We start from the raw sequence: 23,325 nt of genomic DNA, 5'->3' as shown, positions 1-23,325 counted from the left end.
AGTGCGGAACAGGGGCCCGCCCCTCGCCGCTCGCGGTCCCGCCTCCCGGCGCGCGGATCGGTGCGCCTGCGCGGCGGGAAGGCCGCGGGCTGCGGAGGGCCGCTGAGGCTCAGTGCGCTTGCGCGGCTGGGAGGGGCGCTACGCAACCTTGACCGTAAAGGGGTGGAGGATCGCTCAGGGAGTGGAGGGGAGCCGTTGCTTTCTGGGCTGGTCCCGCGGGCCTCGCAGAGCCAGCACGCTGGGCCCTGACCCCCACCCGGAAGACCTTCGTCCCAGAGGTCACCTCCCCCGAGTCGGGGCTCGGGCTGCGGGGAGGGAGCGGGCAGGCGGCGGCCGGCTCCTGGGAGGTCTGCTGGATCCCGGCCCCGGACGGCGTCATGGAATGATAACAACATATACTGCCAGAGTCCAGTTGCTTTCTTTTTAAGATTGTGTTTCCACAGCCAAAGTACAGTGGGGCTTTGGGTATTGTATAGGGAAGCCAGGGATACTTCTCCTAAACTTCCTGGGGTCACTGGCTTGTGGCTTCCTGGACCAGCCTGGTAAGACCACCTTCCCAGTAGCAGCAGTGCTGGGATCAGGGGTGGGCCGTCCGTCACGGGGGAGGTGTCTGCCATCTTTGACCTAATTCAGGGCCCCAACGTCACTTACTGGGTCGTGTTCCACTGCTGTCCCACACCTACCTCAACTCTGAGGGCTGTGGTGAAATCCGGGCAGTGGGCTTTGCAGTCCAATACGGAATCTAGCTGACCCCGGCGAGGTAGGTGTGGTGCAGACTGATCAGAGCATCCCTCCCTCTCAGTGTGCTGGGATTCAGCGGTGTGGCCTTTAAAATCTTCCATACTTGCTCTCCCTGAGACGGCCCCAACTGGTTGGAATGTAACTGGCCCTCAACCCCCAGGGTCAGTGTGGAAAGACTTCTCGGCCACGAGGACACAGTTGGTTGCAGTGTATTTGTGCCTCTACCATGTGCAGGGACCAAAGGCAAGGTGACCTCATCCTGCCCCGCTGCCAGATGTGGAAAACTGGGCCCAGCAGGGTGCCTGCAGAAGGTCATAGGGCCAGGAAAACAGCGCATCAGGACTGTGAGGCTGGCATCCCAACCCTGCCAGTTCCTACCTCCCTGACCTCAGCTTCCGTGCGCTTTAGTGGCACAGCTCAGCTCACAGCACTGCTGACCATCACAAGGTCACGGGGTCTCGCACAGAAAGGACCCGAGGGCCACAGGTTGGGGCCCAGTGTTAGCGTCCCTGTGCCTGGCGCTCCTGCACACGGTGACTGCACATCGGTGACGTCACACCAGTGTGGATGTCCAATGTTTTAACAAGCATGCCTTCAACTTGGCTCTGGCTCTTTGTAGAGGGACAAAGTTCCTTCCTGTTAGCGCCCTTGACTGCAGTAAGCTGTGTCTGCCCCACATCCTCCAGTTCAAACACTTCTTATCTCCCTTTGGTTTGGATCTTCTGTTATAGAAAAAGATGTTTAAAGACTCATTTGCCATTGGAACTGGAGTAAACACCAGCCCGAGATAAACAACAAGGTCCTACTGTACAGCACAGGGAACTATATTGAATATCCTGTGATAAACCATAATGGAAAATAATATAAAAAAAGAATGTCTTTAAGTGTGTAACTGAGTCACTTGGCTGTACAGCAGAGATTGGTACAACACTGTAAATCAACTAGACTTCAATTTAAAAAAAATTTTTTTAAAAAGAAAGTTTTGGAATTAAAAACAAAAACACCATCCTGGGCTTAGAACTATGGCCCCAGAAAGCAACATTTTTTCATCCTAACAACCACACAACCACCATGTACTGGCATTTGAAGGACATTGGACATTTGTAAACATTAACCAAGACGCAGTGAACGCTACTGCATCTCAAACAGTGCCATCAGCGATGGCATTTTAAAATACAACTGAGCTGTGGGACAATTCTACAATGAGGAAGTTCAAAAAAAAACTCAGTAACTGGAGCCCAAGTCCCTGTTTGAAAAGGGGGAGGATGGGACAGCATTATTTAACTTGACACATTCGATTGTCAAAGAGCTTCAAGCTGATAGGAAAGACCCAAAACCACACAGGATGAGAAATACGAAATACAGTGACTTTTCAGAGAAACAGAATGATGATTCTGTTTGCCATCTGGAATTTAAAAAGAATGTATGGTTTTTCCAGAACAGTGGTTAAGGGATGAGGTTTGATACAGTTCGTGGTGTTAACTTAGGAGGAGTGTCCAACAGCAGCACCATGGACAGGGCTGACCGGGGGTGGACCGGCCACGGTGGGCTGAGGCCTGAGCCCCGCTGGTTCTGGAATTCCAGGGCCCCCGCCCCTGGACTGTGCCTATGGGAATCACACAATTTGGGCCTTTTCACCTGAGTTGTTTTTATTTGGTGGTTGAGTGTGCCGTCTGATTTTTTTCATCACTGTTAGTACATTCTTTAGTAAGTTAAAGAATTACTTCCAGGAAGGCTGTGTAAAAAGATCGAAGCTTCTACCTGGGCCGGTCACACTTTAACCACCGTAATCTTTATTTAACACTGCAGAGAGCTCATTTGCGGCTCAGCTGAGGACAAAGGGTGCACTTGAGGGCCTCAGACTTTGGAGGTGCCTCGGAGGGATCTGGAAAGGTCTGTGGGTACTCTCAGCTCTGGGGGGCAGCGGGGCTCTGGGGCAGCGGGAGGGATGGACAGAAGCAGAGGACTGTGCCGACAGGCCAGAGCCCCTTTTCTGTGGCTGGGTTAAGAGATGGGACGGACCGTGCATGCGCCCAGGGTATGAGGATGGCTCCAAGGGGGGCTGCAATTGGGAAGGGCTCCCTGGTCCCTGCCAGGGTGGACCTCTTGGAGCCCAGGGATTTGCCCTGGACTGAGACACAGAAAACTCTGCCACCTGCCCCCTCCCACGTGGGCAGTCATGATCCTCAGCGCACTTCCTCTCAGGGACAGGGAAGGGGGCTCTTGTGACCCCTTCACCTGCACTTTGACAAGGCAGAAAACTTAATTCTTTCAAGGTCATGCAGCCAGTGAGAGGCAGGGTGGGCAGGTAGGGGGGTAGGGGGGCGGGAGGGGAGCGCCCTCTGAGCCTCCTCCTGAGGGGGCATCACCCCCTGCACCCACAGCACCTGCAGCCCCCTTCCACAGAGGCACCCTTATGTACAGAATTAGATCTCCATCTGCTTGCTTTGCCTGACTATACACAAACTATGGAGTGTATCAGAATCACCTGCAGGACTTGGCAAAACTCGACTGTGGAACTCAAGCCTGTCCCAGAGCCTCTCATTCAACAGGTGGGGGGGGCAGGCCCAGCATCTGCATCTAACAAATGTCCTGGTGAAGCTGAGCCTGCTGTCTGAACCAGCCTTTGAGAAGCATGGTTCTGGGCCAGCAGGGTCTCAACCTCAGCTGACATCACCTGAAGTCCATTTAAAAGTGGCAATGCCAGCTCTCTCAGACAGACAGACAGACACACACACACACACACACACACACACACACACACACACACACCAGCAAGGAAGTCAGAACTTGGTGGGCGAGGTGTTGTCTAAAGCTCCCCAGGCACAGGCTGCTGAGACCCTCGGCTGGGAAGTGCTGCTCTGGAAGGGCAATGATAAGGCACCCGCTATTCTAGTTCCTCAGCTGCCCAGGTGGAGAGTCCCGGGTCCCATACAGTCCAAGGCCCTCAGCAGTTAGAATTTAAAATAAAAGTAGCGGACTCCAAGCCAGATGCCCTCCAGATGTGCCCATTCGCAGGTCTGCTGGGGGCCCAGAGGGTGGTGTGATACTGTGATAGAATAAGAAATATCTATTTGGTCTTCATCTGTTCAAGGCACAGAGTTCCTAAAACCCTTGGAATTTCCCAAGAGTGATACAGGAGTGTCTTTGTTATTCATAACAATCCCCTTTCAAGCATATCTGAGTTTGTTCATGTGGTGGCCTTTGGAAAGCAACTGTGGAACGCGTCTGGTTGCCTGGGAAACTTTCAGTCCCCTCTGCATCCCCTGCCTTCAGGGAGGGGAGAGGGGCTGGAGTGATTTGATCAACCATGCCTACGCCTATATAATGGAACTTCCTAGAAACCCAGAAGCACGGTGTTCAGGGAGCTTCTAGTTGTGGTGGGGAGTGGGCTCAGAGGGCTTGGGGGCCCTGAGTACCTCTTCATCTGGCTGTTCATTTATTACAAAAATAAACTGGTAATCTAGTGAGTAAACTGTTTTCCAGTTCTGTGAATCCCTCTTGCAAATGAACCGAATCTCTGATCTATAGCTGGTTCGTCAGAAGGACAGGTGACAACCTGGGATGGGCAAGGGAAGGGGGGTGGTCTTGTGGGACTGAGCCCTTAATCTGTGAGATCTCCAGGTAGATGGTGTCAGAATGGAGTTAAATTTGTGGGACTCTGGTCAGTGTCCTTAGAGAACTGAGTTAATTGCTTGGCTGTGTGGGAAAAACACACATACCACAGATGGCCCACCGTCCAGACTTGCCCAGACTTCAGGGTTTCCCGGGGTAAGGGACTTTGAGGGTTAAAACCATGACATCCCTTGGGAATTCCCTGGTGGTCCAGTGATTAGGACTCCGCCCTTCCACAGGCTCATCCCTGGTTAGGGAACTAAGATCCTGCAAGCCACAGTCATGGTCCCCCCCAAGAAAAGGGACATTCCAGGCCACCCCGGATAGCTGGTCACTGGCACCTGGCTGTAAACGATGCTCCCACGTCATTCCGATACCACCGCCTGCCTCCCCCACCCCCAGTCTGGTGTGTGCCACCTGCCGCAGGTCACAACCTGCCCGTGTGGGAGCTCAGAGTTGTTCACAGCACAAACACCCCGGGGAGGAAGGGCTGGGGGAGGGGGAGGGCCCAGCTGACCCGGGGCCTTAGCAGCGTCCAGGTTCCCACATAGGTGCTGTGGGCACTGGGATGGATCTGGCTAAGGAGGAGACACTGCTGAAGCACAGGATGGTGCACGATGGAGGTTGCATTAAAAAAGGGTAAAACAAACCCACGAAATGGGTTTTGTTTTATCCTGCTGAAATGCACCCCCAGTCTAGAAACAAACGCCCATCAGGTGACGGGCCCATGATGAGTGACATAGGGTTGTGACCCTAATTGAGTCTCTAAGCCTGTGTTTAAAACAGAAGGTGAGGGTTTCCCTGGTGGTGCAGTGGTTGAGAGTCTGCCTGTTGATGCAGGGGACACGGGTTCGTGCCCCGGTCCGGGAGGATCCCACATGCCGCGGAGCGGCTGGGCCCGTGAGCCATGGCCGCTGAGCCTGCGCGTCCGGAGCCTGTGCTCCGCAACAGGAGAGGCCACAACTGTGAGAGGCCCGCATTCCACAAAAAAAACAAAAAACAAAAAAACAAAAGGTGAATGAGGACACCGCCGAAGCTGGAGGGTGCAGCTTGGGACGTTTTTTCTGGTCCACTGGCTTGTGCTGCCGGAGGAAGAAGGGCACTCGTCTAGCTGGAGTTTTGGGGACCAAGGGGCATCAGGAGGGAACTGCACCCCAGTTGTAACAGAGGGAATATGATCATTGTCTGTGGATGCGGATGCACAGGAAGGGCACGGGGACTGCATACAGGGGACCCCAGAGGAAGGAGCCGTTTGAGAGAGGGTACCAGACTTCCTTGGACATGCCTGTGTGACATGGTGGTGGGCGGGGTGTCTGCAAGGGCTTGGGACCAGAGTGAGGACCTTTGGCTTGCAGACCACGTGGGAGGAGGGGCTCGCCTTCCGGGGGTTATGGAGGGAAGGGTCAAGGCTGGGAACGTGCACAGCCATCCACATTTACCAGGTGGGGAGACTGGATGACCTGCAGCCCAACGTTGTCTGCAAGTGATTCCATTTTGTTCAGTTGGGTTTTAACATTTTGGAAAAATAAAGCCCGATTCTTCGCCTAGGTGTGGAAGGGTGCAGCACCACTAAGGTGGTAGAAGATTAACCTTTGGTTTTTCTGTTTTAAACCCGCTTGTTTATGGACAGGGCAGGAAGGAGGGATGCCAGGGGCACTAGAGTGATGGGCAACAGGCAGGAGCACCCGTGGGCCTTAGCCACACTCCTCGCTTGGTGCGTGGATGGAGAGGCGTAAGAGGCCTTAGGTGGGATGAGGCGACACAGGACGAGACAGGACGGGGTGCTGACATCCAAGCAGCTGTGAGTGGGCTCGAGCAGGGAAGGCAGAGCTTCCCCCCTGCAGGGGAACAAGCAGCAGTGAAAGTTATCAGCTGCGGGAGTGTAGTGGGTGAGATGGTCACTTTTATTTCTTTAAACCTTGCTCTCAATCCTGGACCACGTGCTTTTCCGTCTCAGCGGGCATCGTTTATCATTTTACACTGGCTGTGAGGCTACCCTCTGTGTACCTCCAGGAGGGCAGTGAGGGTCTCTGCTTTTGCCCACTGTTCTCTGCACAGAGATGGGCATGAGCAGTACTCTGTAAGTGCCAGGGCAGACTCTTAACCACTGAACCGCCAGGGAAGTCCCTGAACTGATGTTTTTTTAATAAAGAGTTATGCTGGGGTTTTAATAAAATATTATACATTTTACGGAAAAAAATAAGGGAAAATATCATCTGAAGCTATGTCTATGCATGTGAATCTATATTCCCAAATACGCACCCCGTACTCACATCTGTCTGCTTCCCTCAGGTCTGTGTAACACGAGCACAGAGCCAGCGTTGGCAGGGCTGCGGAGGATGTTAACACACCGGAATAGAACCCTCTCCTTGGGGACCCAGGACTGCCCCACCCTGACGGGCCCTCACGGGCCACACCCGGACCCTGACCCACACGGACCCTGCAGAGGTTGGCGGACACGCACACGGCTAGGTGATCACGCTGGGACCTGCCACCTACTACCATCACACCGGATCACCTTGACCTCCAGGTCACCCCAGGAAACAGCCTGTGAGAAACACACTTATTTAAACTCTCTTCCACTCATTATCCAAGAGCGGGTGTAGACAGCCAAGAGCGTGACAGACGCCCGCTTTCCCATCTTGCCTCGGCCCCGTTCAAGCTCTGCAGGGGGACCCCCTTTGCTGGGGCTGTCCCCTGTCTTCTGAAAGCTGCCTAGGAGGTGGCGCCGGGACAGGGACAGAGAGGGGCTTGCATGGCCAACAGGTGAGGAAGGAGAAAAAGAGAACCCTGAGCCGCGGCCCAAAGTCTACACGGACCCTTGGAGTGTGTGAAGAGCAGTGGAGGTGGGGCACAGAGCCCGGCTCCCAGGGAAGCCCCCGCGGAAGGGTTATTAATTTTTTCTGTACACGTGATTGGGGGCAGCATGATCAATGGGATGTAATTTTACACCCTGAGAAGTTCACATATAAATAAATCTGTACCACCTTTCACCAGACTGCTGTGCTAATTTTTACAAAGGACAACACGTGTCTAACCTTACAGGACGCGAGCAATTCCTTCTTCAGGTTGCTATCAAAAGTCACTCATATTAGAAGGGGGAGGCTGGCCCTTCCGATGAGTCCCTAGAATTATCTGGCCGCCATCTGTCATTCTGGGGGCAGGAAAAACGGTGGATTTTCAGTTAGTGGTGAAGCTGTCAAGTGTCGTCACCCAAGTCCACCGGGCGACGGGGTCACAGTCAGCCTGCTGGAGCGGACGTGGCGTGGGGTGCTCCCACCTGGGCGGTGCAGGAGGCCCTGTCTTCACCAAGCAGTCCTAACTCTCAGCAAACTTAGGGTTCATGACTGTCGTGGTGGCGCTCTTGAAAAGGGGGTTATCCTGGTGAGAAAAGCAAGCGTGACTTGTCAGCGCAGGGAGGAAGGCGCTGGGCTCTGGGGACGAGCTGCGAGGGTGGGGTGAGGCAGGCTCGCACTCCCGTGGGCATGCCCTCGGTGGAGAGGGTGGGAGGTGCGCCTTTGCGGGGGCCCGGAGCCACTCACGTTATTCCACTGGGACTTGAGCTTCTCCTTCTCGAAGCGCTTGTACTCCCTGAGGTCACTCAGGTGGGTCAGGACCTTCCAGATGCCCAGCAGCAGGATGCCGACGAGCACGACTCCGGCCACGGTGCTCCCCACAATGGCGGCGATGTTGGGGCCCTTCACGCACTCTAAGGCAAGGAGGCACACACACGGGGGCGTCAGGCCCGCCCCGTCCCTGCACGGTGTCGGGGCCCCACTGCTGGCTCTCAGCGACAGGTAGTGAGCAAACTGGCCCTGGCCCCGGCCCCAGCCCCAGCCCCCAGCCAGGGAGGGTGCAGAGCTGGGCACAAGGCCAGGCCCTGTGGTTCCAAATGAACTTGAGAGGCCCTTTGTTCATGGAGAAGGAAGGGGGGCCGTGGTGGCCAGTAAGTAACCAGGGCCGGACACTGGCCTCCCACTTGGACAGCCAATGACCCAATCACTGGAACCTAACCTAACCCACGCTGGATCAGAGTTTAGGGATGGGTGCTCTCCTCATAAAGGCTTCCCCAGGAGAACCAATGGCAGCAGCCTTGGGAATGAGGGGGGTGGGGTCCCAGTGCCCGAGGGGCTGCACCCAGCCTCCTGCTGAGCTTGGGGGAGGGGGAGGCTCTAGGATGCAGCACGCCTACGCGGCCCCTGACCAAGGCAGTGTTCAGTGTGAGCCCGTTTGCCTGGCTCGTGGGCACTGGGGTTTGCGGGCACTCCCCCCGCACCATCCTGGCCTCTCCAGGGAGCCTCCATGTCCTCACAAAAGTGGAACAACTTAGCCAGCGCGCACAAAACCAGACCTGACCCCACACGTGCCTGTTAAAACGCCCGCCCAGGGAGAGCTGCCTGCACCAGCAGGCTGGGCTCTGCCGCCCCGGTAACAAAGGGCTTGGGCCCTACCTGCCTTCCTGGGGGTCCTGTCGTGGGGAGGGGAGCTGGGAGCAGGTCTCAGTCCTGCAATGACCCCGGGGTGGACTGCTGTCCCACGTCTGCTGCGGTCACCCGAGAGGCCGGCCTTGCAGCCTGTGCCCCATCCCCGCAGCCTCTCTGAGCAGTCAAGGGGCGGGGGTACCGAGAGCTGGTATGTCCACACGGCTCCGCGTGCTGCTGATGTAACCCTCAAGCCCATCCCCTCGTGGGTGTGGTACTCTAAGTCCCCACGTTCCACACACACTTTGTCATTGTCCACTCAACCTACCTCCTCGACACTGACCTACCCTCCGTCCCCACTTGTTGCCCTCCCTCCCGATCCCGCCCAGAGCTCCATCCAAGGGTAGGCTCTGTCCACGTCGCCCCCAGGACCCCAACCCAGCCCTGCTCAGTGCCCGGACTGGGCAGTGGCCTTTCCCAGGTCTGCACCCGGCCTGTGAGAGCACAGCTCACTCCTCTGAAAGCCGGCTGGCAGCCCTCCGGTGTGTCTGGGAAGAGACATAAGCCCAACCCCTCCCACCCCACCCCCGCCCCCGGACTCACAGGGGCCCAGTAAGAGCCCAGCCCAGCACCTCTGGCCCTCTCATCCCCTGATCTCAGCTGCAAGTGTCCTCCTCAGAGAGACCTTCTGATCTCTGAGACACGCCCCGCCGGTGTCTTTGCCCCTGGGAACAGGTTCATGTGTCCCCACCCCGTGTCCCGGGAACCTATGAAGACAGAGTCAGCCTCTGGGTCCCCGGCGAGCAGGGCGGCGGGCGGGCCGCAGCACCTGGGGAAGCCGGCTCCGGCTCCGCGGGCCCCTCCAGGGCCAGGGCCGGATGTGGGTCCGGCGGCCCCCATGGTCCCCCGGGCCGGCTCTCGGGGCTTGCGTTCCAGGCCGCGCTCAGCGCCAGCGCTCCAGACAGCGCCCCTGCGGGACAGCCGGCCGCCCCAGAGCAGAGCGCACGGCGCGCGGGCTGAGCGGCGCGAGGACCCGGTCCTGACTCCACCCGCCCGGGCTCACCGCGCGTGTCGTTCACGTGCACGTCGTATCTGTCTCGCCCCTCGCGCTGCAACAGGGTGTAGGTCATCCAGCAGCCCTCGGAGTCGCGCTCCTTGCACGTGCGGCCGGGCAGTGGCTTGGGCAGCAGCTTCGTCTCCCCGCACGCTGCGCTGCAGTTCTTGGCGAAGGGGCCCTGCTCGAACTTCAGGCACTCGGCGCAGTTGCTGTGGGCGAGGCGCGGCGTGACCGCGGGGTCCCGGGTGTCCGCGCGGCGCGGGGCTCGGGCCACCCGGAGCTTCGGGGCCGTGCAGGGCAGTCGGGGGAGGGCCGTCCCCAGCGTCCCGCGCCCCGGGTCCGGCCGGACGGCGGTTCTCCCGGGCGCGGAGGCGCGAGGCGGGCGGGGCGGCGGGACACTCACGCGTAGCGAGCGCAGGGCGCGGGGCAGCCCGGGCACTCGAGGCACAGGGGCGGCTGGTAGCCGGGGTCGCACTGGCACACGTTGCAGCGGCACCGGCCGCGGCCGCTGCACTCGACGCCATCCAGGCTGAGGCAGCCCTTCGTAGACTTGAGGCACTGGCACGCCGAACCCTCGTAGCCGTGCTGGCACCTGCAGGTGCCGCAGAAGCAGAGCCCTCGCTCTGGAAGACAGGGGCCCCCCCGCAGACTGAGCCCCGTCCGAACCCGCCCCCCACCCCGTCCCAGGGGCGGCGGAGGCTCCGCCAGTTGGTTTGTCCCCCGCGCTCACTCTCGGCCCCCCGCAGACTCAGCCCCGCCCGAACCCCAGCCCGAGCCCCGCCCCCCTCCCCAGGGGCGGCGGAGGCTCCGCCAGTTGGCTTGTCCCCCGCGCTCACTCTCGCCCCCGCACACTTGGCCGTCGTAGCGCTCGCAGTTGATGTTGTCACACTCGCAGAACTGGCCGTAGATCTTCTTGTTGGGCACATCGCTCGTGTGGCACACGCACTGCCCGCAGATGCAGTCCCCCAGCCCCGAGCAGATGATGGAGCTGTTGTCCTTCCGGCAGCTTCCCTCCAGCTCCTGGCTGCTCCGGCCCTGCGTCTGGCACTCGCAGTGCTTCCCCATGTAGCCGGCGTCGCACCTGCAGAGGGATGTGAGGTCAGGGCCCTCCCAAACGGGCTCTGCCGCAGCGCGCCTGCACGGGGGGCGGGGCCGCGGCCTCACCTGCAGACTCCGCACTCCATGGAGCCCCTGCCGCCGCAGAGGCTGTGGTCCTGGCCCGCGTCCCGGCACCGGCACTGGCACTGGGGGAGGACCCGCACAGTCACCATGTCCGTGAAGCCCAGCGCCCGGATGACGAATGACTGCTCCTGGATGCACTCTGTGGCTGTGACCTTCACCTGGAAGGTGATCTGTAGTGGGAAAGCAGGGCTCAGGTGAACATTGGACGCCGGGCACACAACCCTGCTCCCATTTCCTCCCTGGGCAGCGTGGACAAGGGCACGGCCTAGCAGGGTGAGGGTCAGCGTCCTGGGCTCCCAAGCATGGAGGGGACCGCCTCTGCTGGACCCCCAGGGGAGTGCATGTCGGTGGGGGGAGGGAAGGACATGGACACTCCAGGTGGCTCCAGGACTTGGGAGGGGAGATGAGGGAAGAGAGGATAAGAGTTGGAAACTCAGAGTCAGAGATGCTGGAACATGCCCCCCAGCCCTCCCGCAGCTCCCCCACCCACCATCCTCTGGTGGCCTGGACTTGGGCAGGGATGTCTTTAGAATACTTTTAAAGAATTTTAGAGTGACTTTGTAAATGATGTATATTTTCTCCATGTATTTTGTCCTGAAGCCTGGAGGCTAAGATGCCAAAATCACACAGGAAGTCCTAAGTTCTGCAAGTGGGGTTGTATTCTGACCCTGAATGCCCAAGGGGAACCGAGCGGGCCGGGCGAAGTCCCTGCCACTCACACAGCACTGCTGCTCAGCCAGCACTGAGCTTCAGGGAGCACCGGCTTGTCCACGGCAAGCCTCACTGCAAATCAATGTAAGTGAATCTCCAAGCCATATGTTAAGACAGAGCAGAAACATCAGGGAAGTAATCAATCAGTCACAAGACTGAATAAATTCCTATATGGATCACCCAGTATGAGGGGGATACATTTCACTAAAAGGTCACACACATTTAGTAAGTCACATAGTTGAAAGAATTCCGATGTCGTTTAGAAGTAAAAGCAAGTATTTTGCTGAATATTAATTCACAGCTGGAGAAAGGAAAAGTTTAATTGTTCTGGTCACGACAAATTTAAAATATCAGGGAAATAACTCAGTGCCTGTTTATGATCATTTGTGTGGCCTCTACTTTAATGTGTTTGTCAAAAAACAAAAACACAAAAATCAAGAAAATCAAATCAAAGCAGATGGCCCCGTGTAGAAGGAACGCCCTTCTTAGGCGGGTGGCGCTGTACCCGGCATCTGCCCCCCCGGGGGCGCTGCTGTCCTCGCGGCGGTCGGTGTACACCAGGCCGCGAACAGTGTGTGTGGATTTTCAAGGGAAGGAACTGGACCCGCGGTGGACTGGACCCCACCTCTTGCTGGTCCCTGTGAAGCCGTGTGCCGGGGTGCACCCGCCCTCGCTGTCCCTGGGGGAGCCCCTTCCAGAGGCCGGGAGGGAGCCTCACCGGCACGTTGATCTGGACGCCGTCGCAGTCCCCTCTGGGCTGGTCCACCTTCAATACCCCGTTACTGCAGAAGGAGTCGTAGGTGACTTTCAGGGTGTCAGGGAGGGTGTTGTGATCCAGAAACACTCTGGAGGACAGTTTCTGTGGGCAAAGAGCATCATGATCAGGCTCATCCCGCTGTCCCCGACCCTTCCCGCCCCTTCCCAGCCGATGGCTGGCACGCCTCTCATCCCCCTCCCTCCACCCGTGTGTCCACTGAGAGCTCCATGGGTGCCGGGTCCTGCACCCCATGCCGCTGGTTACGGGTGGGTTACCCATGCCACGCCCCCCGAGACAGGCCAGTGGAAGGGACAGACGTCGAGACAGGTCATAGCCCTGCAAGAACGGGAGCTTGACCGTCCACCCACCACTGAAACCCCAGTGCCTGGCACAGGGTGGGAGCTGGAAAAACTGTCTAAGTGAATGAGAGAGAGCGAGACAGACCGTCAGACAGGAAGAGAGACAGAGAAACAGAGACAGAGAGAGACAGAGAGAGAGAGACACACAGAGAGGTGAATGAGCCACTCACTGAAGGTGGCATCATCGGTGCAAAGACAGAGCCCCCCACAGGCAGCATGTGGAGTTTGGCAGGGCCTGCTCGGGGTGGGGGGCGGCTAGGGCTCCAAGAGGGTACGAGCAGCAAACGGAGCTGCCTCAGTGGGGCTCTGACTCAATGCAGCGTCATCAGCGCTTACTGGGTGCTCCCAGCGAGCTATGCTCGCGAGGCCAGCAGACCCTTTGGCTGGAAGAGGGCCTGATGCTTGTGTCCCAGGGAAGGCACGGAGGGCCTGGGGAAGTGCCTGAGGATGGCCCCCAGAACGCAGGGGCTCTCCTCTCCAGACCATCCTCCCGTTGGCCTGCAGCGGGGCGGCGTCTTGGCTGACTACCCAGGGGGCACTTACGTTGTAGGCGTTCTTAATAAGCTGGACTACGTTGCTGGAATCGTCTGACAGCTCCCCGACTGCAGACTTGGGGATGATCTCCGTGAGCTTCTGTCAGGGAAGAAGACAGGTGGGCGTGGCCGGAACCCTGGTACCAGGACACCTCAGCATCCACCCAGTTTTGTAATAACACCCCAGAGGGTTTCCTTCCTGCTTGTGAGATGGCTCAGACAACCCTGCCCCCGATTTCTTACTGTACTTAGTTAAGACAGCACGTAGTCAAGTGTTGTGCAGGCAAACGTTTAACCACTGGCTCTCAGGAAGGAAAACACCGTGAATTGCAGCGTTTGCCGATTTCCTCGGTAGAAATACTCCACCCTGGTTGATTTCCCAGCATTGAAGGCAGAGCTGGGAAGATGTGCCTCGCCATGGTTAGATGCCACCCCAGGGACTTCCCCGGTGGTCCAGGGGTTAAGAATCTGCCTCCCAATGCAGGGGACACGGGTTCACTCCCTGGTCGGGGAACTAAGATCCCACACGCCACGGGGCAACTAAGCCCGCGCGCCACAACTAGAGAGCCCACGCTGCAACGAAAGATCCCACGTGCCTCAAGGTCTGACGCAGCCAAATAAAATAAATAAATAAATAAAGTCTATTAAAAAAAAAGATGCCACCGCATCACGCAGATGTGATGGGCACAAACAACCCAAGGGCACAGGTAATCATGAAATGTGGCAAAAGATCAGGAAGCGATGTGTTCTGAGCGTGTGCGTTGACATAATTGAACTTTCATAATGGCTGTGTTAAATAACATTGTGACAGATGGCTCTGGCAGGCGGGGCCAGCTGGTCCAGCGGCACCTCTGGGGTGGGCAGGCCGGAGCCCGGGGTCATGCAGACAAGCCTGGGGCAGCCTCCAGGGAACATCTGTGTCCCCTGCCACCGTTAGCTTAGCCCATCTTTCACGGGAAATTGCACCATCACTTTATCTTGCAGAACCAAGGGTGGGTCACGTCCCTGCCACAAAGCCCTGCTGTGACGCCCCAGAATGGAGTCCAGTCTCCTCCACAAACCTCACGAGGACACACAGCCTGGCCACCCCACCTCTGCCCTCTGCCACCCTCTCCCCTCCTCCTCTGCCTCGGGACCCCGCCAGGGCTCGGAGAGCCCTCCTGGCCACCCGCTCTCCATTCGGTGCAGAAACACGTACTGAAGAGGGTCCAGCGTAAGCTGCCCATACACACTCGGGCCTCCTCGACGCCCCCTCCCTAGGAGCCCCGGGAATGGGGTCAGGAAGCTAAGGCTCAGAAGGGCCTGTGACCTGCCCAGGGCCTTGTCCCTGCTGTCGGGGAGCAGGGTCTGGGGTCCGAGGCTCCCGTCTCCAGCTTCTACCCCATCACCGCACTGCCTTCTGGGACACGACTCCTGCACCTAATAGCAAATTACTGGGACCTGCCACCACCTGGTGAGGAGGAGACTGTTACATCCCGTAATACGGTCGGGGACACGGCAGCTGTGAGGCCCTGACTTGCCAGCGCTCGGGCAACTCGTGTGGGCGGCTGGTCTCTCAGCGGCCCCCGGCCACCAGCCTTGCTGTCCTTGTGGCTTGGCCAGCTCCCACTGCCAGCCCCCGGGGGGTCTTCCGGACACCTGCCCCTCCTCCCTCGGCATCCCCTGCAACCTGTCCCCAGTCTGGGGTCTGGGAACGCTCATGGCAGGCGCGGCTGGCCCCACTGGCCAACGCCCCACACAGGCACAGCACGCCACAGGCCTCAGCAGGAAGGGGACCAGGACTTAGGGAAGGGGAGGGGCCAGGAGGCGCTCCCAGCCCATCGCAGCCAGAGGCCACCGCGCTGAGCCCGGCAGATGAAAGCACAGCAAGTAAAACAGCCCCACCGTGACTGGGAGAAGGGAGGACGGATGAAAAACGCTCTAAGACAAAAGAAAATTCCCCACGAGAATTCCACGGCACAGAAAACTTTAGTAAGAACAGCAATTCAGAAAAGTCAGGACAGACCCAGGTCTCCTGAGCCGGGAAGGAAGAGCTGTCACAGCTGCTGGGGGGCCCGCGCGCCTGCTGGTTCTGAGGGTGTTTTCCTCGCGACACTGAGCTGTGCGCTGGGGGTTCCAGAGCCTCCTGTGTACACCTTACACTGCACGCACAGTGTTGACGTGCAAACGTATGTGGACACAAGACAAGGAACTCTCCCTGACGTGAAGAATGGGGTCTGCAGACCCAAAGGGTTTCGTTGAGGCAAAACCATGATCACTGAAGTACAAGGACTTCTCACTGTCATGTGGCCTAAAGAAGCCTCAGCTCCTCAGCAGCAGCGGTCACTCCCCGAAACTCGGGGCCACCCGCGTGGCCACAGCCCACGCACCCAGCACGGAAGCAGAACTCAGGCTGTGGTCACCCTGGATTTTGTCACCATTCAGTTGCGACACCTTGTCCTGCCAGATTGCTCAAGCCCACCTACCTCGTACGTTTCCACCATTCTCTTGGTCACAGCAAAGATGGGCTGGATGTTGCTTTCTGCCAGTTTGTGCGCCAGCTGGCCCACTGATGGGTAGTCCTAGAGAGGGGACCCCCGGTCAGATGGCTCCCAAGGCTGGGGACAAGCCATCCAGGCTGCCTGTCCGCTCCTGTTGGCAGAAGTGACGGCCCAGGGCGCAGAGGCTCCGCCTGCCTCCTGCTGTGATGGGGCCGTTCCCAATGATGTTCGCAAACGCGTGAGATAATGGGATTAGGAGGAAAACTGACAATATTGAAATACGCTCAAGAAAATATTAAAAGCTGAGAAGTGCTTCCTGATCAATGCGCTAAAAAAGAAATCCAGTGGCGAATAACCGCTCCCAGACACTCAAAGTGGAGAAGAGTGAGCAGCATTTTGCGGTGTCCGCACTGTGGGGCACTGGGGAGACGCCTCTGACTTCTCCTGGGGGTGGCATCTCAGACGCTGCTCCCAGCACTGTGGCACCTATTTTCACAACCTCATGACATGCGCAATTTCAGGCAGAGGCTCAGTGGAGCCTCAGATGTCACATCTGTCCTGTCCCAGTAGGTGGGCCCGAGAGCTGCCACCAACACCCACCTCGAGTCTGGAGGCTGCAGGTGGAGGACCCCAAGGGTCACATCTCTAAAGTCCTCTGCAGTGCCGGGGGTTTATGATTCCAGGGTGCTGAGCATCATTGCACAGCAGCCCTGGACCAGAGAATTCTGATCTCTTGGTGCCATTAAAGTGCTGCCCCCAGAGCGAGGGCCCCTCCCCACCCCTCTGGACCCGGGGCTGGGAGTGAGCCTACCTCCCCACTCCGCCCCCCAAGACACCGCACTCACGAATTCATTGCTGCTTTTGTACACGTTGTCCTCCAGGTGGCAGCGGCCGTCGTTGGGAGTCAGGATGGCGCCCAGCTTCCCGTCTCCCGCAAAGTGGAAGCCATCATCCGTGGCAAACACCAGCAGCCTGGTGACGTTGCGCCAGCCGATTTCCTCCTGACAAGGAGAGGGCAGGGTGACCTGCCTCAGCTTCCGCAGCGGGGACCCACAGACTGGGGGAGCCAAGGCAGAGCTTGCTGTGTTGGCCTCAGGGCTGTGTGCCCCCCACTCCTGGGTTTTCTTGGGAGCAGGAGGACCAGAGACAGGACCCAGCGCCCAGGGGAGCTCGAGAAGTGTCTGTGGGACGACAACCTCCCAGATGCCCAGGTGAATGTGTGGGACACCGAAGGGACAGGAATGCACGTTTACATTTGCACACTCTGTGGCCCAGTCAGCTCAGACCTGGGACCACCTCCTAAGGGGATACTCCCAAAGAAGAAAAAATACTTGGAAATGTTTATCTCAGGGAAAAGCACTGCAAACACAGAGGGAGGAACCCACGGACACCGTGATGAGGGGGTTGCCAGAGCCAGGGCACAGGCGCATCATGAACCGTGACATCACACAGAAATGAAAGTGTGTGTCTGCGATGCGGGATGCTGCACCCAGGGACCAGAGAGGCTGGAGGACCGGGGTCCGGTCTGTGAAGGTGGCAGGACTGCGTGGCTAAACACGGGTCGATGTGTTGCAACACATCACAATACAGCAGCGGGACAGGACCACGTGGCAAGGGGTCAGCAGCGGGCAGGGGATGGCCGGCACCAACACTTAAGCCACATAACTGTCGGGGAGCCTGGCCAGGACACCCTCTGTTCCTTGAGGGGCACTGGAAGTAGGGGTGATTCTACTGCAGGAACCGCCAGGGTTAGGTAGCTCAGGGGTCTTGCTTAATGGGATCATTTCCTTGTATTTAGGCTTCAAAAGATTTGCACAGGGTCGCAAGCTAATAGTGGAATCTGTGGGTGTCGTGACGGAGGCCCCCAGGTCTGGAGAAATCAGGGCAGGCAGGGGCCTCACCGGGCATGCAGCGACCTGCATCATGGCGTCCAGCCCGCCCTCGGGGGCGTCCAGGTTTCCCGAGATCAGCTGCTTCCCGACCTCTGTCTGGAACTGGTTCGAGTTGTTGGTGAGCCTCAGCACGTGCCTAAAGGCGAACGGGGCCTGGCACTCCTTCTCCTTGTTGGGGCACGGGTTCCGCAGCTTCTCGGGGTGCGTGTTGACGAAGGGGAGCACCGTCTTGTCCACGAAGGATCCGAAGCCTAGGGGTCGGGCGGGCTGTGAGCCCCGGCTTCCCCACCTCATGCCAGAGGGCGGTGGGGGGGGGGGAGGAAGCAAGGTGGCACTTGGGGGGTTGCACCCAGGGACACTAGGTCTGGAGCCCTGGTGCCCTGCCCTCGGGACGTGGGGGCACAGAGGTGCCCAGGGTGGGGGCCTGGGGGGTGTGCAGGCAGCAGGCTGGCCGGGGCTCAGGGGAGGAGGGAGCGGGCAGCTCACCGATGCGGCCGGACTCAGTGATCTCGTTGAGGGCCCGGAGTAGGTCGCCCCCCAGCTTCTTGACGTTGATGAGGTCGTCCAGCATGGAGTAGGAGAGGTCCATCAGGTAGTACAGGTCGATGGGGTAGCCCTTGGCCCGCTGGAAGGTCACGTTGAACACAGCCGCCTGACCTGCGGGATGTGGGGATTGCGGGAGAGTGAAGGCACGCCACCGCATCTAGCGGGGCTCGGGGGCACTGGTGCCCCCTGCAGGCCTCAGGACCCTCATGACTTCCCCACTCTCTGAGGCCTGCAGGTAAGATGCAGGGCGCCTACTCAGATTCGAATTTCAGATAAAGAGCACATTCCCAAATAGAAGACTATTTGGGCACAGAGATACTGAAAAGTGTTCGTTGTTTATCTGGCATTGTTGAAATTCAGATCCACCTGGATCTCCCTCAATCTCCCCGGCAAGGCCTTCTCTACCACCAGCCAGCAAGCAGATCCGTCCCGTCCCAGCACGGGCTCCCTGGCCACCCTGGGGATACCCCCCCTCCTCAGTCACATCCCGCTGGCCTCCGCTCTTCCTCATCTTAATCACCACCTGTGCCTGTAATTACTTGTCTATCTGTCAATACGAATAGCCTGTGTCCCCAGCTCCCAGGACGGTGCCTAGCACACAGCTGGTGCTGGACACAGACGTGAGGAACCGAGCTCCAAATCGAGTCCCCTCTGCCTGGCCCACCTTCCAGCACCAGCTCCCACGTGTGGCCGCCCCAGCCCTGCCCAGGCCCGCCCGCCACGTCCCCCCACTGCTCCACCGCGCCGCCTTCCTGAAGGGCCTTTCTCGGAGCGCTAACAGGGAGCTATGTCCTGAACCTGGGTCCGTGGTCAAGTCAGGTGGGCAACACTGATTTAAATGGTTACTGGGGTTCCTTGGCTGCAGGACTTGTCAGAGCCTTTACTTTGCCAAGAGTACCTGGCCTTCTGAGAGTGGGACAAATGAGTGCTTTCCAGATGGTTTGTTCTCCCTTTTAAAAAGGACACAGAACTCAGGGTTAAAAGAGACACTAGGGTGCTTCCCTGGTGGCGCAGTGGTTGAGAGTCTGCCTGCCGATGCAGGGGACACGGGTTCGTGCCCTGGTCCGGGAAGATCCCACATGCCACGGAGCGGCTGGGTCCATGAGCCATGGCCGCTGAGCCTGCGCGTCCGGAGCCTGTGCTCCGCAACGGGAGAGGCCACAACACTGAGAGGCCAGCATACCGCAAAAAAAAAAAAAAAAAAAAAAGAGAGAGAGAGACTAGACACGAGCCGCAGATGGGGTTCTTGGGGGCATCCTCCCCTGGGCAGAGAGAAGAGCTCAGACTGGTTCCCAGCAGTCCCAGGGCCTCGCCCAGCCCACCTGGCTGTCTGACCTGGACACATGGATATGCGGCCATCAGGGGCTGGCTCACCCCCAGCCGAGGCCAAACCTACCTGGTCTCAGGTAGAGCGTCACTTTCTGTGGGGACAGCTGCTTCTGGCCCCCCACCTGGTCCTCCTGGGTCGTGGCGTGGCTCCTGGGGTCCGTGATGTCATCCGTCACACAGCCCTTTGACAGCAGGTGCTCCCACGTGTCACAGCGAGCGGAGTCAGGCTCCCCTTGCCCCGTGAAGTTCTGGGGGAGCCAGGGGTCAGGGATCAGGGGCAGAGAAAAGATGGGAGCCCACACTGTGGGTGCTGTGCGAAGCTGACCCCCTCATCTGCACCGGATTCAGGTCAGGAGTCCCCGTGGCAGCGGGACGAGGCAGGGGCTGGGCGGCCTCCAGAGGGCCTCTTCCCGAGGCTCCGCAGCCCAGGAGAGCCCGCGAGCGGGCAGAGGCGACTCAGGATCCTACGGCTCCTGCCCCAGGTGGAGCCACGGGGACTCTCCGCGGCCCACGGAGCATCTGGCCCCGGTTTTTCAGGCCCTTGGGCAACGTCAGCAGCACCCGACGAAGGAGGGAGTGGTTCCCTCCCAAGGGGACGCGAGCGCCCCCTCTTGGCCCACGTGTTAGCCCCCAGGCACCACGCGGACTCGGAATACAGGCCAGGGCTCTGGGCCAGGCAGCTCAGAAGGAAACAGGCCGAAGGGGAGCGTGGGGGTCCTGGGTCTTCCCTCGTGACCACTGTGCCCCCACGAAGGCCCCCTGGATGTGGACACGGCAGGGAGAGAGAAGCGGCCGCATTCGGAGGGTCCTGCTCTCGGCTTCCTCGAGCAACCGCAGGCAGGAGACCAGGCAGGTGCAGGGGGCGTGCCCAGTGCCTGGGCGGGGCCAGCAGGGGGGCGGTGCTTCCTGAGCTGCCTCTGAACTGTCCTCGCTTTTGGAACCCTATTAATGCTTTAAGTACTCGAGAAAGAAAATTAACAGGAATGGAGAGGGAAGAAACCCCTAAAATGGAATCCACTCGGAAACAATTGAACCTGACTGCATTTCAAATGCATATGATAAACTCAGGAAGGGGAAGGGAGGAATTCAACCTGAGGAGGGACTTTTTAAACCGGGACTATGACCGCACCCCAACAAGAGGAGACAATACAGACCACACCCGATCTGCCCCCTGCAGTGGTGTGGGTAGCAACTCTGTAACCACTTTCTGTGAATCGTAGGATTAAGAAAATGGGGAAATGTATTGCGGATGTTGGGAACCTGGCTTCTCATGAAGGGGAACCAGGAACCCTCAGAGAAATGTCTGAGTCCCCAGTGGGGGCGAGGCAAGTGCAGACGGGCCTGGAACTCTGCCCATCCCAGAGAGTAAGAGAGCTCAGGAAGTGATGCTGGGGCGTGCTAACAGGACACAGGGCCGGCCTGGGGGCTCCCAAAGGCCAAACGGGGAACAATTCGAGCTTCAAAATGACAAAATGAAAGTGATAGCTTATAAGCTACTGAATAAAATAAACATCTACAGGTTCACACCGATGAGAGAGACAGAGAGAGGGAGATTGGGGGAAGGAAACATTCCTCCTTACATTAGAAGCCATTAGAAGGAGTAATGAACAGGAATGTCACCATTTTGCAACCATTCCAGTGAGAACTGATTCAGGCACCCAACACCAACAGATGCTCAAGTTAGTGGGTGTAAGCCTGATGGGAAGCAGAGTATTTCCTGGCCTCGGAGTATCTCCCCACAAATTACTTACTATTGCAAAAGGGAAATGGTGGAGAGCCTGGCAGATGCCACCTCAGCTAAGTGGTCCAGGCTGCACCCCCAATATCAGGACGAAGTGACAACAGGAGCCTTGCATGGTGCTCCTGCCAAAGCACACACCCTGGGCTGAATCAGAGGGAAGGCCAGACAAACCCATATGAGGGGCATTCTGCAAAACTGCTGTCGTGAACTCCTCAGAAATGTCAAGGATGTGAAAGACAAAGAAAGCTGATGAATGTTCCAGATTCCAGGAGATAAAGAGACATTTGAATGCAATGTGTGGTCCTAGATTATAATATTGACCAGTGGGGCGGGTGCGGAGTAGGGGGAGAAGGGGGGGATGATATCAAAGACATTATGGGAACAATTGGCAAAATGTGCACAAGGTGTGTAAATTTGATCAGAGTAAAGTACCGTGTTAAATTTCCAATCTTTGATAAATGCATTGTGGTTTTGTAACTGAGTACCTTGTTCTCGGCAAAGTCCCTGGAAATATTAAGGGACAAAGGGGTTTGTGTCTGCAACCTACCCTCAAACGACTGAGAAAGAAAATAATATGTGTGCATGTGTGTGTTTCCAAACAGACCTGTGGCGTCAGAAACTCAGGGACCCCCATGAGGAGGGCGTGGTCAGGATCTGGGGGTCCCTAGGGAAGGGGTCCTCCCCAGGAGGAGGTGGCGCTACCCCCCCGGCCTGGCCGTCTTGGGCCTTTGCCTTTCTTCCCAGAGGGTCTCACAAGTAAAATGTGAAGTAACTAAGGACAGCAGAGTTAGGTTTCCAGCAGGGAACTGCCCCAGTCCTCCGTGTGCTGGGAGTGGAGAGCGGGGCACACGGGCGGGTGGTAGCAGCTGCCTTCCTGCTGCAAGCATCTCTGCCTTGTCTCTGGCCAGGGCTCCTGCCTCTGGGGCTCGGGCTGCACCTGTCCAGACCCAGCGGCTTCACTCTCCGATCTGCCTCTGCCAGGCTGCCTGGGGACATGCTGTGTCTGCCTGTCTGTCTCTCTGACAGCACTGTGTCCCTGGGCTGCTCCTGCCCCACTAGAAAGCAGAGTGGTGAAGCTCCTGGAGGCCAGCAGTTTCAGAGGCAGAGAAGGGGGTCCAGCCCAGGAGGAGGGAAGGGGGGAAGGGCAGGCCAGGCGTGAGGACCCTCAGGGTGGCTGACAGCATTCAGTGAGGCTCTTACCAGCTTCTGGCACCAGGCGCAGCCAGGCCCTGACTTGATGCAGTCCCGGCAGGTGCTGACCTTGTAGTTGGTGCACTCCTGGGAGAGGACTGGGGGAGAGGAGACAGGCTGGTGGGCGTAGCCTGTGGCAGGCACTGGCCGACCCCCCCAGAGAGAGCAGGCCCTCCAGGGACAGCGGTAATGGACCGGGGGTGTGAACGGGGTGGTGGAGAACAAGGGGCAGCGGGAGGACCAGAAGGGAGGGGGGAGACCAGGGCCCCAGGGGAAGCGGCCTCCAGCAGGCTGGGCCCCACAGTGGGTGGGGGAATGGAGGAGGGCGGCAGAGCAGGGCCCTTCCTAAGCCTCCACCAGGGGACCTCGGGGCAGGAGGGTGCCAGGGCGGGTCCCATTCCTCCCATGAGGAGCTACCCCCGCGGGACTCACCGGACCGGAGGGCAAGCAGGCCCCCCAGGAGCAGCAGCTGGGGGCGCTGGCGCAGCATGTCCTGTGGAGGGGAGGGGGCGGTGACAGGGCCTGGGACCCCAGACCCTGGGCCTAGAGACGCAGCGCTGGGCGGGCCGTCCCTGCTGCCAAGGGGTGCTCAGCGCTGGGGCGTAGCCAGCACGGGTCAGTCTCCCTGACACCCCCCCCAACGGGGCCGTGCGGACCAGCGGGAGAGGAGGGCTGCGTAGGGCCGCGTGCGCTCCGTGCAGCCGAGCCCCCAGCCCCCGAGGACCAGCAGGGGGTGGGCCTCCTGACAGTGACCCACGCACACATGCTCA

General features: G+C 58.6%; 1 protein-coding gene across 1 annotated transcript; it reads right to left on the bottom strand.

The window, feature by feature from the left end:
* Positions 1–7,674: 7,674 nt before the first annotated feature.
* Positions 7,675–23,048, bottom strand: ITGB2 (integrin subunit beta 2). The gene is made up of 15 exons (XM_060099694.1): positions 22,988–23,048; positions 22,565–22,653; positions 19,691–19,871; positions 18,235–18,405; positions 17,758–17,999; positions 16,702–16,857; positions 15,842–15,937; positions 13,387–13,476; positions 12,446–12,586; positions 10,999–11,186; positions 10,671–10,915; positions 10,238–10,457; positions 9,841–10,043; positions 7,899–8,065; positions 7,675–7,737 (listed from the first exon to the last, which is right to left on the bottom strand). Exons 1-15 carry the CDS (start codon positions 23,043–23,045, stop codon positions 7,675–7,677), a joined length of 2,310 nt encoding a protein of 769 aa, XP_059955677.1. The 5' UTR covers positions 23,046–23,048.
* Positions 23,049–23,325: the final 277 nt, after the last annotated feature.

Source organism: Mesoplodon densirostris, chromosome 5, assembly GCF_025265405.1.
Source record: "Mesoplodon densirostris isolate mMesDen1 chromosome 5, mMesDen1 primary haplotype, whole genome shotgun sequence".
Lineage (NCBI taxonomy): Eukaryota > Metazoa > Chordata > Mammalia > Artiodactyla > Ziphiidae > Mesoplodon > Mesoplodon densirostris.
Note: the sequence above shows the minus strand (reverse complement) of the source record. Positions and strands in the feature narration are given on the sequence as shown.